Genomic DNA, 13,865 nt, shown 5'->3' with positions numbered 1-13,865 from the left:
ACAGTCTACCAGGGCTTACTTGCCATTGCCCATTGGAAGTGATTATAATTTCGGGGTGGGGGTGGCAGGGAGACAAACCTTGCTTCCAGAGGAGATGCTTTTGAGTTCAAATACAAAGCATAATCTGGTGCCTGGCTACATCCACAAATTTTACAGCACTCTTTGACCAAAGGAGAATTATTTTGAGAATTTAGATTTATACTGATTATACTGATAATATATATAGCTGGCACTCCTGAGCTGGAACCTCCTTTGTTATTTAGGAAATGTCCTTGAGAAATAACCTTCTCGATTCCATATTCCTGCAGGCAGCACATGGAGATGGAGGGCCAAAAGTAATATCAAGTCAGAAAGCTGCACAGCATTCAGGCCAAATCCGTTGGAGAGGAAAGCTGTTCCCATGATTAGCGAGCTTCCCCAGCTAGCCTGTAGGTGGGTGTGTTTAACAGAAAGAAGCAATGGGAACCCGCCTGTCAGCCAGTCTTTCGAGCTAATTAGCTCAGCATACAACAAAGATAAGTGAGCCTGGGAGCAGGGCCCCCTGAGGGGTCTTTAGATTCTGGGAAATGTCTGATTGGCAGATGTTAAAAGGGATTCTTTGGTAATCCAGTGCATCAATGAGCTGCACAAATTCAGTCCAGGACTGCAAGAATTCAGGCATGAGGACACTGTGCAGGAGGCTCACACAGGCAGACCCAAGATGGACAGAACCTTGGAATCTCTGAGACACATCATTGCCCAAGTCTTGCCTCACAGAGACCCAGCTCTAGTCTTCAAAGACTGTAAGTACTGAAAGGGAGAAAAGTTTTCTGACTTTTTAAAAAAAATAGTCTTAAACATCCAGTCACATCCTATTTAAATACGGTTTCTCCTAAATCTCTGTAGTCGTGTGCTGTGTGTCTAAGTGATATTTAACTTGTTCCTGACTTCAGTTAGAAGAATGATTTCATTTCACCTACAGGCATTAGGAGCTGGGTTATTTTGTCAGTGATACATCTTGCTAACTGTTTAGAAGTTTCTCCTTCTAAAATCTGAGAACTGCATAAGACTTAATGTACTTTTTCAGATGATTTTTAAATAAAGCAAGGCTGGCGGGTACTGAGATTGAAACTAAAAATAACTTGGAAATGATAACAAAATATATATTTGTTAACCTGTTTAATCTTTCACAACATATATTAGTTATGTTAAATCAAGTATTGTGTTTTTCTGAAATTTTTTGTTGTAAACAAAAGTGTTAACTTTACAAAAAAAAAAAGACCACTGAGCTCTTAGATTTTGATAACAAATTATAATACTTTAGTTAAAAGGCCAATAAAATGAGATTCTTCCCAACCTCAGCAACACTCCCTGTGTCTCCCCTCCCCACCCCCCCCACACACAAATCTACACAGTATGGAAAAGCTTGTTCAAAGTATTCTTTTTTAATGATTATGAAAAATAATTCAATCAAGCTTTCCAATTCTAGCAATACTATTAAACATTGGCCATATAACTTCATTTCTGGAACCAATTTGATTTCTTGCTGCTGCAAAACAGACTATCTTCACGTTGTATCTTATCTACAGTGGGTTTCATATTACAAAGTGCTTCTGAAATGGAACTTTGCTTTGGGACAGCCCAAAAGGTGAAATGCATATGGAATTTTTTTTGAAACCTCAATAGGTTACAGCTTTCCTCTTTGTGAATCTAGTTATGTTTGTCTCCATCAAAACATCAGTGGTTTGGATTTTTGCTTTCTGATTGCTGAATAACGTTCCTTTCCAGATGTCTGTCCTTTTAATTTATATTTCTCATATGTGTGATGAAGAAAGAGAAATGTTAGGCCATTTTATTCTATAAATTTTTTCTCTTAGAGATTAAATTGTCACTAATCTGCCCTCTAAAGCATAAAATGAAAGCCTTTTCTTTCCTTCTTTTATTTTTTTTAATATTGTCTTCAAGCATTTGTCAATAGCTATGTTAGAACTAATAAAAGTCACTCCCTCCCCTAGTCTAGACTGGAGTCTGTTCAGGTTTGGTATGCTCCTTTAAGTGAAAAGTGAAGGAAAGAATGTCTCTCTCGTACAATAGCACTGAATTCACTAGTGGAGGATAAAAGGACTCCTGGGCTGTCCAAAGACTCGGATAAATTGTATAGGACCAGGGGTCTCATGCTGAGGGTTTGGATAGTAGAAGCAGTGAAAAGCAATAGAGAAAAATTTTTCACTGAGCTCACTGTAAATTTAAGAAGTTTAAATCTGAAATCATATGGCCCATATTTCAAGCTGAACTAAATGGCAATTGTACATGAAGTTCCACCACCCAGAACTTTCAGGAATTCTTTTATATGGAAAAACAGAAAAGTATCCTATTTACTATATTTCATTCATTTACATAGACCCTAAATTTGACCAGATAGTATTGCCTGCTTACCCTAGAATGGACTGCCACTCGGCAACTGCTAGTATGGTTAATAGGTGTAAATATTAAGCTGCTGATCCGCTTTCTTCTGGCTTTTCTAATCTGCAAATGACTAAATGAAAGTAAGCCAAATGGTAAATTTCTACTAGGAGTTTTCGTAACATCAAAACATCCAACCACTCACCGTCCTCGTGGGGTAAGTGGGAATGGGCTTACTTACTTTCTGGGGCAGGACATCCAAGAGACTGTCTGGGAACTATGCCATGCCCTGGCATGTAAATCCATTTTCTTTGGCATACCCATAAGTCGCTGCTACCACACCCCTGTTGGCAGCCCATGAAAAGCTGCCACCAGCCTTGAATGGTAGGTTCAGAGTAGCACCCTGTCCTAGTCACTCCTGGCTCCTCCCCCATCTCTACCCGGTCCAATCACTTTCTGCCAGAAGAAAAGGCTGAGCACTTGAGCACATCACTGCCAATTCCTTAAGAAAAAATTGCTACCTTGCTTTCCTGCAAGATGAAAAGCTGTTCCGAGAATTTTTAAAACCCCAGCCCAGTTGAACAAAGGAGCATAAAAAAAAAAAAAAAAAACCACTTTTAGACTTTTTCCAAAGTTCTCTTCTGTGAATGCAAGGGTAGTTTTTTCTCTTTTCACTCTTTGAACACACATAATGTAAAGGAGAGTAAATGATCCCTCATTTGGCTTTTGATTTGCGTAAAAACAAGCAATAGTAACTGAATTTTCTCTTCAAGTTGGTCAGAAAAGCACAGAGTTTTCTCGTCTGAGGCAGATCCACATGGGAATAGTTACATTCATTTAAGAAAATAAAATTCAAATGCTCTTCTCAGCCAAGGAGGCCCTTCAAATGGCATTTTGCAATACATTAAATCTGTCATTTTATTTTAGGCAAGGTGTTCATCTGGCAATAGTTGTGATTTGGTTTTTATTTTCTCTCCTGGAAGGAAATGAATTCCATAACACACTTTTTTTTTTTGTCCCTATTTTACATTTCAAACAAAAAACAATGGAAGAAGGTTTCAAATAAGGTGGGCTCTCAATTTGAAGTTTGCTCATCTAAACTGACACTAGCCTGTTCTCCATTACACAAATGTTTCTATTTTGTAACAAGTGTTACTGGAAGTCTTCATACCACAAGACAGAATCTCTTTGCAGAGAAAGTATGGCATATCTCCATGTTGCCTTCCATTCTTAGCTTTGTGCAATATCCAATTTCTTTTCAAGTGCCATGCTTCACAACCAAACATGAGCTATCCTAAAAGCAGCCCCTGGCCACTCTTTTGGGGGAGTGTGTAAGCTCACTATTTGTTTGCCAGTTCCTCACATGCTCTCCCAAAAGAAATCACCACATGATTTCAAGAAGGTTACGCTTTCAGATCCTGATGTGAGTGTTAACTCTTCAACTTATCATCCATTTAATAGCAACACTAGGATGTCAAGTCCCCATGTGATAGGCATTATGCTAGAAACATCTATTCTTCTCAGCCAGCCAGTCATGTAGGTACTATTGTTATTTATAGGTGAGGGAAATGAGGCTCAAGGTAGTTAAGGTGATTTGCCCAAGGTCACACAGCTAGTAAGTGATAGAGCCAGGATTCAAAGTCTGTCTTCAGTCACTCCTCACCTTTAGCCACTACAGGACATTGTCCCTCAGAGGTGCTAGTTACCATGTCCTTAGCATTGTGGTGGCAGTATCTGTTAAGAAAACAGAGAGAGGAGAGAAGTGAATTCTTCTGGGAGTATAGAAGGAACCCACTAAACAGTCACATCCGAACAGGAGTACCATAGGAAAGTGGAGAGGGGAAGGGCATTTTTGAGGAGAGGGAACAGCTTTTCCAAAGGCACATTGGGCAGTATAAGAACAATGCATGGGGGAGGCAGAGACAGGCTGAGAAGGCAGGCAAGGCAATGGGGAGCCGTTGTAGTTAACGGTGATCCTAGATTAGTTCTAGAAGTTTATGGCCTTATGTTGCATTAGGGAAAAGTTTATATTGACATCTGTTAGAAGTACACTTCCTGATACCTAAATTAAGGAGAATTGCAGCTTTTTCTCAGCAAGAATCCATTTGCCAACTCAGGCAACATGCAAGATTTGTGAATGTCAAACATGCCTATGGGGAGAAACCACTTCTACTGACTGATTGCCAAAATCAAGGCAAACTTTCTCAAAAAGATTGTCAAAAAGGTATCTTAGTTGTCATTGCAGCCATGAGAATGTGTTGGTTTCTAGTACTGACTTATAAAGTGTCATGTTAGATTTTACTAATATTTTTCCCCAGATTTTATAATGAAAAAGTAAGATGGAGTTTTTACTAAACATTGCACAATTGGAAGCAAATTTCTTACATATTTGAGGTGCATTAACTCTTCCATTTGGGGAAACATTTTTCTGCATGAAAGGTTTTATTTATATAGATAGATAAATACTTTACTTCAAAGAATACATTTTTACCCTTTGAAAAAATTGGACCAAGCTATAGGACTATTAAAAACATCCTAGTAATCAAGAATCTATCTGTATGCAGCATGAGAGAACAAAAATTCTCGAGTCAAGTATTTTCTCCATCCTATTCTTTTTAGTGTAGTTACTTGAAATCTATAAATTTGATGATACATTTATAGTTTTCGCATTTAACAGAAAGGGATGGAGTAGGATGTAAGGAATGAAGGTTCTTGTGCAGTAAAATCCTGACATACGCTGTGTAGCGTTCCACCATGTAAAGTGTGCCTGAAAGAATACAGTCTAAAACAAGCCCTCTACTACTTGCTAGCTGATTTAAGAATAATGACTGCATCTTAATTACAATAATTTAAACTCTGAAAATCTTAACATCTAAACTGTGGATGTCAGTTCTACTGAAGCTTACTTTATTTATTACAGGATACAACTATCTTTGTTTGAATTTATACTGAGAAAAATGCAGATTTCAGTTCAGCTGTCAGTGGCATAAGAGCTATTCTTTTTTTTTTTTTTTTTCTCCCCCAGTAAATACACACTTGGCAGAGTTTCAATACTGAAAGTCTCTACCCCAGAGGAAAATTTTTCAAAATGGAAAAACTAGGTAGCTTCTTGATCACTTAAAGGCCATATGTGTGTCCTGATACATTTATTTCTTATATGTAAATAAGATTTAACAGTTTAAAATAAGATATGATAGACATCCATTCTGTGAGATCAAACCTGGGGCCACTTCACGGACTGTTGTCTCATCTCCAGAGGTTTTTTTTTTTTTTTATTTTTAACAGTTAAGATTTGTTAGCCTGAACTCAATTTTAACAACTTCTGAAACTCATGTGTTAAGTTACAGCCCATAATAGGATACAGCTGCATAAGGGTGAGTTTCTAAGTTATGATCTTTCTGTTTAAATGATACGGTTTTACTGATTATGTGCTACAGATTGATCTAAGAAATGTACGACAACTTTAGAAGCCTTTCATAAAAGAATCTTCTTTATTTAATACATTTCATATTGAAGTTTTAACCCCAAAAGCTCTTATTTCTTTTACTCCATGTTCAAATGCCCATACAAGTTTAGTCTGTCAAGATGGTTAAAACAATCCTATTTTAAACAAAAAAAAGAAAAAAAAAGAATCCTATGGGAAGTTTAATACTGACAAAATAGACAATTATTGTACTGCTTATAGGTCTATATTTTCTCTTGTGTCCATAGACTGTTGTTTGAATTATGGCTTTGCTTTTTGTTTTGGGTTTGTTTTTTGCTTTTGGGGTTTTTTTTTTTTTTCTTTTTTTGCTATTACAGTGATGATCAGTTGATCCCTATTTTGATCCATCCCGTTAAGCAGCTGTGGGAACCCATCATTTAGTCACCTCTCCTTTGGCACTTATGGCTGAACTATTTAGTTTACATTTCTGTCAGGTGGTTCTGCACTTCACCAGCCTGTTTTTGTCCACACCTAAGTTTAAGTCCCAGGAGGGCAGAGCTGTACCTTGCACTTCTTTGCAACTCCAAGGTGCCTCCCACTGGCCAGACACCTAACCAGGTGCACAATCAGACATTTTTTGATTACGGATTAGTTGATTTTTCTCCCTCACAAAAAGGGGAGAAACACATGTCAGGTGTTCTCCTTTATGATGAAGCAAACTGTGCTGGGACCCTTCTAAGCCATTCATCCACTGACACCATTGTCACAGGTTAATTGTATGCAGGGCTAAGTTGACAGCCAGAATGGACAGGAGGGAGCATGGAGGAAGAAGGGGCTCTTAAAGGTACTCACCATCACCTCCAGCATCTCCACCAGAGTGCTGTTGGCCTTAGCAGAGCCATGTAGAATCATCCCACGAACCACACTGGCATAGGGGCTTCAATTGTCCATCATTACATTCATTCCTGGGATTTACCCCCAGCTGTGAGTCATTAAAGGCCATGCACCAAATTCTGTGCCTTCTACATAGACCCTGGTTAGATAACTGTGGCAGCCTTGAAGAGCATTCTTATGATGACCATTTCCAGGGAAGGAAGATGCATTATATGCCTAAAGCCACATTTGCACAGATTTGGCCATTTTGATCAATCAGAACTAATCGCAAAGCAACCAGTGTGACTGATCTTTGGTTGGTTGTCTAAAATCAATGGACCTGCTAAGTCTCCTTTAAGTACAATGCAGTGTCAGTGCCCGATGGAACATGGGAAGATATATACTTCCTGATTTGTTACACAGGTTACAGTAGGTTTTTATTTTATGCAGCTTTTGAGATTAGATGAAACCATCTGACCCATAGTGCACATATAAACCACACATATGAACTCAGGGCTGCTACTGCTGCTGTTAAATGTGGTATACTTAATTACATTTTATTTTAATGTATCCTTGTGCTTCCCTCTCGCTTCTTCATATTCTTTCTCATCTCCTCTCCTTTAAAAAATTACCCTGCACTTGCAAATATACAAAAAATAAGTGTTATTTAAGTTTCCTCCCCAAAAGATTTTCAGTTTGGCAGTCTTAAATTCTAATGTGAAAATTAAACCAAACAGAATGATATTATTTTTGCATATTTTGTAGAATCTTTAAAGAGGTTAATTGTAAAACAATCCAAAGGATCATAGTTCCTTCAGGAAAATGTTTGGCATAGAGGTTAGGGAAAAAAAGAAAAAACAAACAAAATAAGAAACACAACCAGCTTTCCAGCTGCTGAAGAAGCTAGGCACTGACTCCAGCACTACCAAAGGAAATCCCTCTGCTGGGAACACAGCAAGACTCCAAGCTGTCTCAGTCCTGCTGTGTCTGTGGCAACCTTTGAAAGAGTGTCTACACAAAAGAAAAAAGGGCCCAGGATTCTTGCATGTCATACCTGACACACAAGCTGTGTCTGCAAGATTCCAGTAGACTGGTCAAACCTTGGCAAGAGCTGGGATGGTTACAAACACCTAGAAAACCAGTTCTGTTGATCAGTGTCCTGGTGTTCAGCCAAGCCCAGCGAAAGACCCAATGGCCCCCATTTTTCACCCCATTTTCTATGAATTAGCAAATCGACATCACACCTTGAGCTTGCCCCTTAAATTACTTGGGGATTGATTAGAGCGTGGTTCTGATAAAACCAAGGTCTAGGGTTCAATCCCTGTAAAGACCAGCCACCAAATAAATAAATAGATAGATGAATAAATTACTTGGGGGTCCTTTTTCTGTTTTTCCTCAACAAAACTAGGAAATCATATTGGTAAGAACAAGTTGTACATAATTGAGTTACTAGAATAGAAAATACTAATTAACTTTGTCTTAAAATATCACCTGCTAAGAATAATTTAAAGATTATATGAAAATATTACATACCATAAGATACATCTCTTTAGAGGCAGAAAATCAATTTGAAAATACGTTAATCATCTTGAAATCCTCTTAGTAATTTGTCTTTTAATGGCAGCCTTTCCAATTTGTGTTTGGCAAGGAAAATTTTACCCAGCTAGAATTTTTCCTCATGTAAGGCTTAAAGACATTGGTTCTTTTTTTCTGATAGATTTATAATGGACTTTTAAAATTCCTTTTTGCAGACAAATGACTGTCTTCTATGCAAGACATATTAACGTAATTGAACCAGGCAATGAACTATATTGTTTCTACTTTCCTGAAGTATATGCAGTCTTTAAATGTTAATTTAAAATAAAAGTTAACTCCTCTCTGTAGTTTTTGGCAATATCAGGTCTACTGCCTTTAGCATCCATTAGAAAGTGAAAAATTGGGACAAATATTCATGTCTCCAGATTTTGAAATATGTAGCATTTCATTCATTTATTTTCTGGCTATTATGGAGCTTTGACTTTACCAATGAATGTTATCAAAGAGCTTTCTCTTTTCCATCTCTAAACCCTTCACATATCTTGGAAATAAATTAAATAGTACAATGTGTTCAGTTAGAGAGTTTTCAGACTTGCAGACTATTTTTAGAATATTTAATGACATGGTTTCCAACCCAGGAACAGTTAGTTTCAAAGATGCAATATGCAAACACATAATCATGCCTTTTCCTTTCTTCCTTCACCTTCTCTAACCGCAAATAACAGTGAACACTCTAATGCTTACTACGTGTGAAGCCCGATTCTGGGCATTTTCCATTTTAAGCCTTACAGTAACCCCGTGATTAAGGTACTACACTTCACAGTTGAGGAACTGAGGCATAGAGCAGTTAGACACCTTGCAGTGGTAGACACAGGATTCAAACCAGGGAAGTCTGGCTCCAGAGAACAGGCTTTTAACTACTAAGTAAACAGCTGCCTGTTGATAAAAGATGGAGAGACAGGATGCAGTACACATTTTATTGTGCATGACTAGTGCCTTTATTTGAGGACTCTTCTATAGATATATTCTAAAATTCACGGGCATTTAAATTCTCTGCATCTTAGACTTCCAATAAGAAAACATAGATCATGTGCCCTATCGGTATCTCTGTCATGTCCAATCCGTGAAAATGAAAATACAATAATATATATACATGACAAACTGTGAGGATAAGAGCCCTCTGGGTGTCCAGTTATTGGTGGCCTTCTGAGGGGCTTCCTGATTCTTCCAGGGTATGGATGGAGCAGTCTTTCTTTTGCTTACTTCCTTTCCTACCCATTTCTCATGGATTTTTCTGCTCAGGCTCCTCCCAGAGAAATGTTCTGTCTTGGGCTCACCCAGATGCACAAGAGCAACCACACATTCTCTCCGAGTGTCTGGGCCCTTCCTCGTGACTTCACCTCTTCAAGGATGGAGGCACCAGAGGTAGCACAGCACCTTAGGCCAGTGCCAAGGACACAAAACTCTGTGTTCCTGCCTTTCTCTCCCACTCAAGTAAAGCTGGGGCACCAGGATGATGGGGTTCACTTCCAGTTATTAAAAGAAGCCAAGTCCCTTTATCCTGTCTCTTGTCAAATCACATCCCCTTCCTAACGCACCCTTTCCTATCACTTCCTTACACAATTCCTCAGCAGAGGTTCAATTATTTCTCTTACTTTTTTTGACACTTGCCACCCTCAGTCCTTTGAGAACACAGTTTCTCTCCCTTCCCCCACCCCTGTCTGTTGGGAAAATAGAATAATTTAATCAGGCCCCCCTCGCCTCAGGGCTGGTTGGGGGTGGTTCAATAAACAAATTGTATGTGTGTGGGTGGAGTTGGTGTGCGTGCACTCCTGGGTTTGGCTGCAATCTGCCTCGGGCGGATGCCGCTCCCGCACGGCCATGCTTTCCAACCTCCAGCTTCCAAGGGTCTGTTTGCCCATTACCTAGCTCATAGACCTGCGTGTGAGGGGTCTGGTGATCCAGCCTGGCATGTGAAGGGTTTGTGACCCAGTCTGTGAACAGGCTTGAGGGGTCTGTGAGCTCCAGACCCAGCCCTAACTCGACAATTGGCCCAGTCGGCAGGTAAAAGAGCTTTATAATTGGCAACGTTGGCAGGATTCCGACATTAGCCTAGCTTTACACCTGTCTAATCCTCATTCCTCTGAGGAGGGCTCGGCTTAGGCTCTCCTCCTATGCAGATTTTTCCTGACTCTTTCAGTCCACGTTCATCTACTTTCCCTTTGCATTGATTTAATTTCACTGTGCCATAGATTTTTAAGCTTTAAGTTTTAACATCATCCCTGTTCTACAATTTAGCACTTTAATATGTTGTTCACTAATTATATGATGAATGTATTATTTCTCCAGTCAGACTGTAAATCTCTGTGGGCAGAGAACTGTCTTGAACTTCCTTATTACTTCATACCATCAAGGTCAGAGTCAACACGTAGATCACATCAGTGCCACATTGCTGGTTAATTATGTGTTCTGTTCCACTGATCCCAGAAACTATTTTCAAATCCTTTTCAACAGAGTGAGCCAGGCAATCAACATAAATTGGTTAGAGGTGGCAAGCAAACCAAACAGACTTACCCTTTAGTGTTTTCCTAAGCCCTAGTTATTGTGAAGGTACAACCCAAGTGAGCAAGCTGCCAGCAATCTCCTGTCCACTCTGACCAGGCTTCATCTTTCTGCACCTGCTCTGCCACCTCCAGCTGGGGCATGGTTGCCACCATCACACTCATACTGTGTGACACCACAGTGGTCCATACATGAAACGTTCTATTCCAGAAGGAAGTCCTGACCTCCCCATGAATTAAAGTGACTTCATGTACCTCCTACACATTCAATTGCACTAAAACTGTTCAGACAATGTAGAGTTTTCTCTTAGGTTGCAAATGAATTTAATGACTGCTTCTGGGTCAATCGCCCTGTGCTGGATACCAAGGAGGGTACAGAGAAGAACAAACCCGAGTTCTTGCCCTATAGAATCCCAGTCGGCTGTGAGTTAAATAACAGAAACCTGTACTGTATAAGATGAAGTGTTACCACATGGCGTTTCATTCCTCTAGCCAGAAGGAAGCCCAGCCAAGTCTGACTTGATAAATTTAGCCAGGAGCACCACATCCATTTTATTAGCATAGTTTATAGGAGATTAAGTGCTAAAACACAGGGTCGCTAATGGAATAAGAGCTCAGAAAAGGAGATGCATGTGGGCTGCAACCAGTGAGTAAGGCGTGATAAAGGAGGTGGTGTTTCCTCTGAAGTGTGGGAGTAAATTGGATGGAAGGAGGGGAGGGGCTGGGCAGAAACAACACTCAAGGTAGGAGGGAGAAATTAAACGAAGGCGCAGATAGCAAATAAGCACCACGTGTTCAGGGATTTCTGCTGGAGACGGTCAAAGGTTGGATAGCCAAAGTGTTCCACATTTTTGGATATCTTCATCAGTTAACTGGGAAAGCCTCGATGTTGAACTTTATAATAAAAAAGGAAGCTTGAGGAAGGGGAAAATGAAAACCTTACTTCCTAGATACTTGCTTGGGGATCTAATTACTACTCTGAAAATTCTGTCATGTTCAAATTTCAAAACACAGTGAAGAAGAAAGTAGCCACACGGACGTCTATAAACTACCTAGTAAGTTGTCTTGTTATTGATACACAAAATATTCAAAACTGCTGAAGGGGTCTATCACTTCTGTCCAAAAAAGCCATTTGGGGCAGTGGAATGGATTAAGAAGTTTGATCTACAAAATCAATTCAAAAGTAAATTGCTTTCTTTACTCTCAGATGTTATAAGCTGATAAAAGTCACAAAAAGAAACAGTATTTCATGCTGTTGTTCCCAGGATCTCCCCAACAATTATCTCTCATTCTACTTCTTCCCACACTGCCAGCCTCAGCCATTTGGTATTGTTTCTTTATAGTAATTTTATCAGTTAAACATCAGCTACCTTGACAAAAACAAAACCAAAAGATGACTTGTGAGAGTTAAACTCTGAACCTGAAGAGCTGCTCCACTTGTCCGGACTCCGGCATCACCCACAGTGACAACATTGCTTTCTCCAGATCTCCAGGCCTCCAGCTGAGGATTCACTAAAACCCTCATGTCTAGGCTCCAGATTCACTGGATGACCAATTAATCCTGTCCTGGCTATGGATAAAGCCCTTTTTCTTTTAGTGTCCATTGCCAGAGAGTAGAAACTTCAAAAAGAATTTTAACAGACTTTGGGAGAAACAATGCAGAGCCAAAAATAATGTGTTCTAGATGATAGTTTCCTGACCCGGAGTGGGGGGGCACAATCAGGCATAGATCCGACCTTCCCTTTTGCTCATGCCCCTCTGCCTGGGAAGCCTGCTCCAAGCTTTTCAGGAGTCTTTTGTCATTTCTTGTTCCTCTTGAGGTCCCTCCTGTGTCCATCTTTCCTTGAAAGAAGGGGAGGCTCAGTCACAGCCCCTTCCAAGTCACGTGGTAGGTGGGTATTTACACCATTTCTTTAAACCAGAACAAAGTATTGGCTGAAGATTAATCATGAAGATGTCTGTTCACATGCACACAGACTGATCATGCAGTATAATAGTTCCCAGCTGGACACCTGTCCTATCACTTCAGGAAAAAGTACAAATATTTGCTTTTGCTTTACTTGACGTTGTCAAGAACAAATGTCAGACAAATGGCCCATGGGAAGAGGTAGGTGCAGTAATTCTTGTGGGAGGCCTTCTATGCCTTCCCTACTGCCAGCCTCACAAATACAGCACATCTGCTCTACCTTTGATGACATTCACATATTCAACTAACATTTATTATTTAGCCATTGTGGGGGAAATAATATTAAAAATAATAATTCTTCCAAAGACCAGTGTCTCTAGTAGAAGTAGACAGACATGAAGACAACTTAAGTTCCATCATATTAGGGAATATTTCAGGATGAGCAAAAAACATAAACTATGACAGAACAAGATTAAAAATCCCAGTTCCAAAACCAAGTAGCTATGTGATTTTTACCTTGAGCTTATTTTATTGCTCATATATAAACTGGATGATGTTACCTATTTCAAGGGGGTGTTTCAAGGATTGAGTGAGAAAATACACAGCACCTAGCATATAATAGGTACATGATAAGGGAAATGGGAGTAACCACTTCTTCCTGCCCAAGGTTTCTCAAACTTGAATGTACATCAGATTGTTTTAGAATCTTGTTAAAATGAAGATTCTGGTGGGGACGAGGGTTAGGGAGTAACTGGATAAGGGACACAAAGAATAATTATGATTGTAATGATAAACATGCTAATAATACTGATTTGATCATCATATACTATACACAAATACTGATAGTCAACTCTGTATGCCATAAATTTATATAATGAAAAAAAGAGAGATTCTGGTGCAGTAGGCCTGGGGAGGGGTCTGAGATCCTACATTTTCAACAAGTCCCCAAGTAATATCTATGATGTTTCTTAAGGGACTGCGCTTTCATTAGCAAAGGTTTAGAGATTACATTGTTTTTGTTTTGTTTTGTTTTTGAGAAGCTGATGCTGGAGGTGAATCCTGAAAAATTAGTAGGTACCATCCAAGAAGACAATGGACAATGGAAAACAGGGCATATCAGGAGGGTGCATGGATGGCTGGGGCTTGCCTGTAGTGTAAGCAGAATGGGAGTGTGAAGAGCCTG

The 13,865-nt window shown here is 39.5% G+C and overlaps 1 protein-coding gene across 1 annotated transcript in view; it reads left to right on the top strand.

Annotated features, from left to right (window-relative positions):
• The first annotated feature begins 700 nt into the window (after positions 1 to 700).
• LIX1 (limb and CNS expressed 1) overlaps positions 701 to 13,865 on the top strand; it is a 51,908-nt gene continuing 38,743 nt past the window's right edge. Inside the window, exon 1 of the mRNA XM_063088256.1 lies at positions 701 to 782. Within this exon, the coding sequence (XP_062944326.1) occupies positions 701 to 782 (82 nt within the window). The remainder of the gene's footprint in view (positions 783 to 13,865) is intronic.

Source organism: Cynocephalus volans, chromosome 2 (genome assembly GCF_027409185.1).
Source record: "Cynocephalus volans isolate mCynVol1 chromosome 2, mCynVol1.pri, whole genome shotgun sequence".
Lineage (NCBI taxonomy): Eukaryota > Metazoa > Chordata > Mammalia > Dermoptera > Cynocephalidae > Cynocephalus > Cynocephalus volans.
The sequence above is the reverse complement of the archived record's forward strand: the minus strand, read 5'-3'. Positions and strand labels throughout refer to the sequence as shown.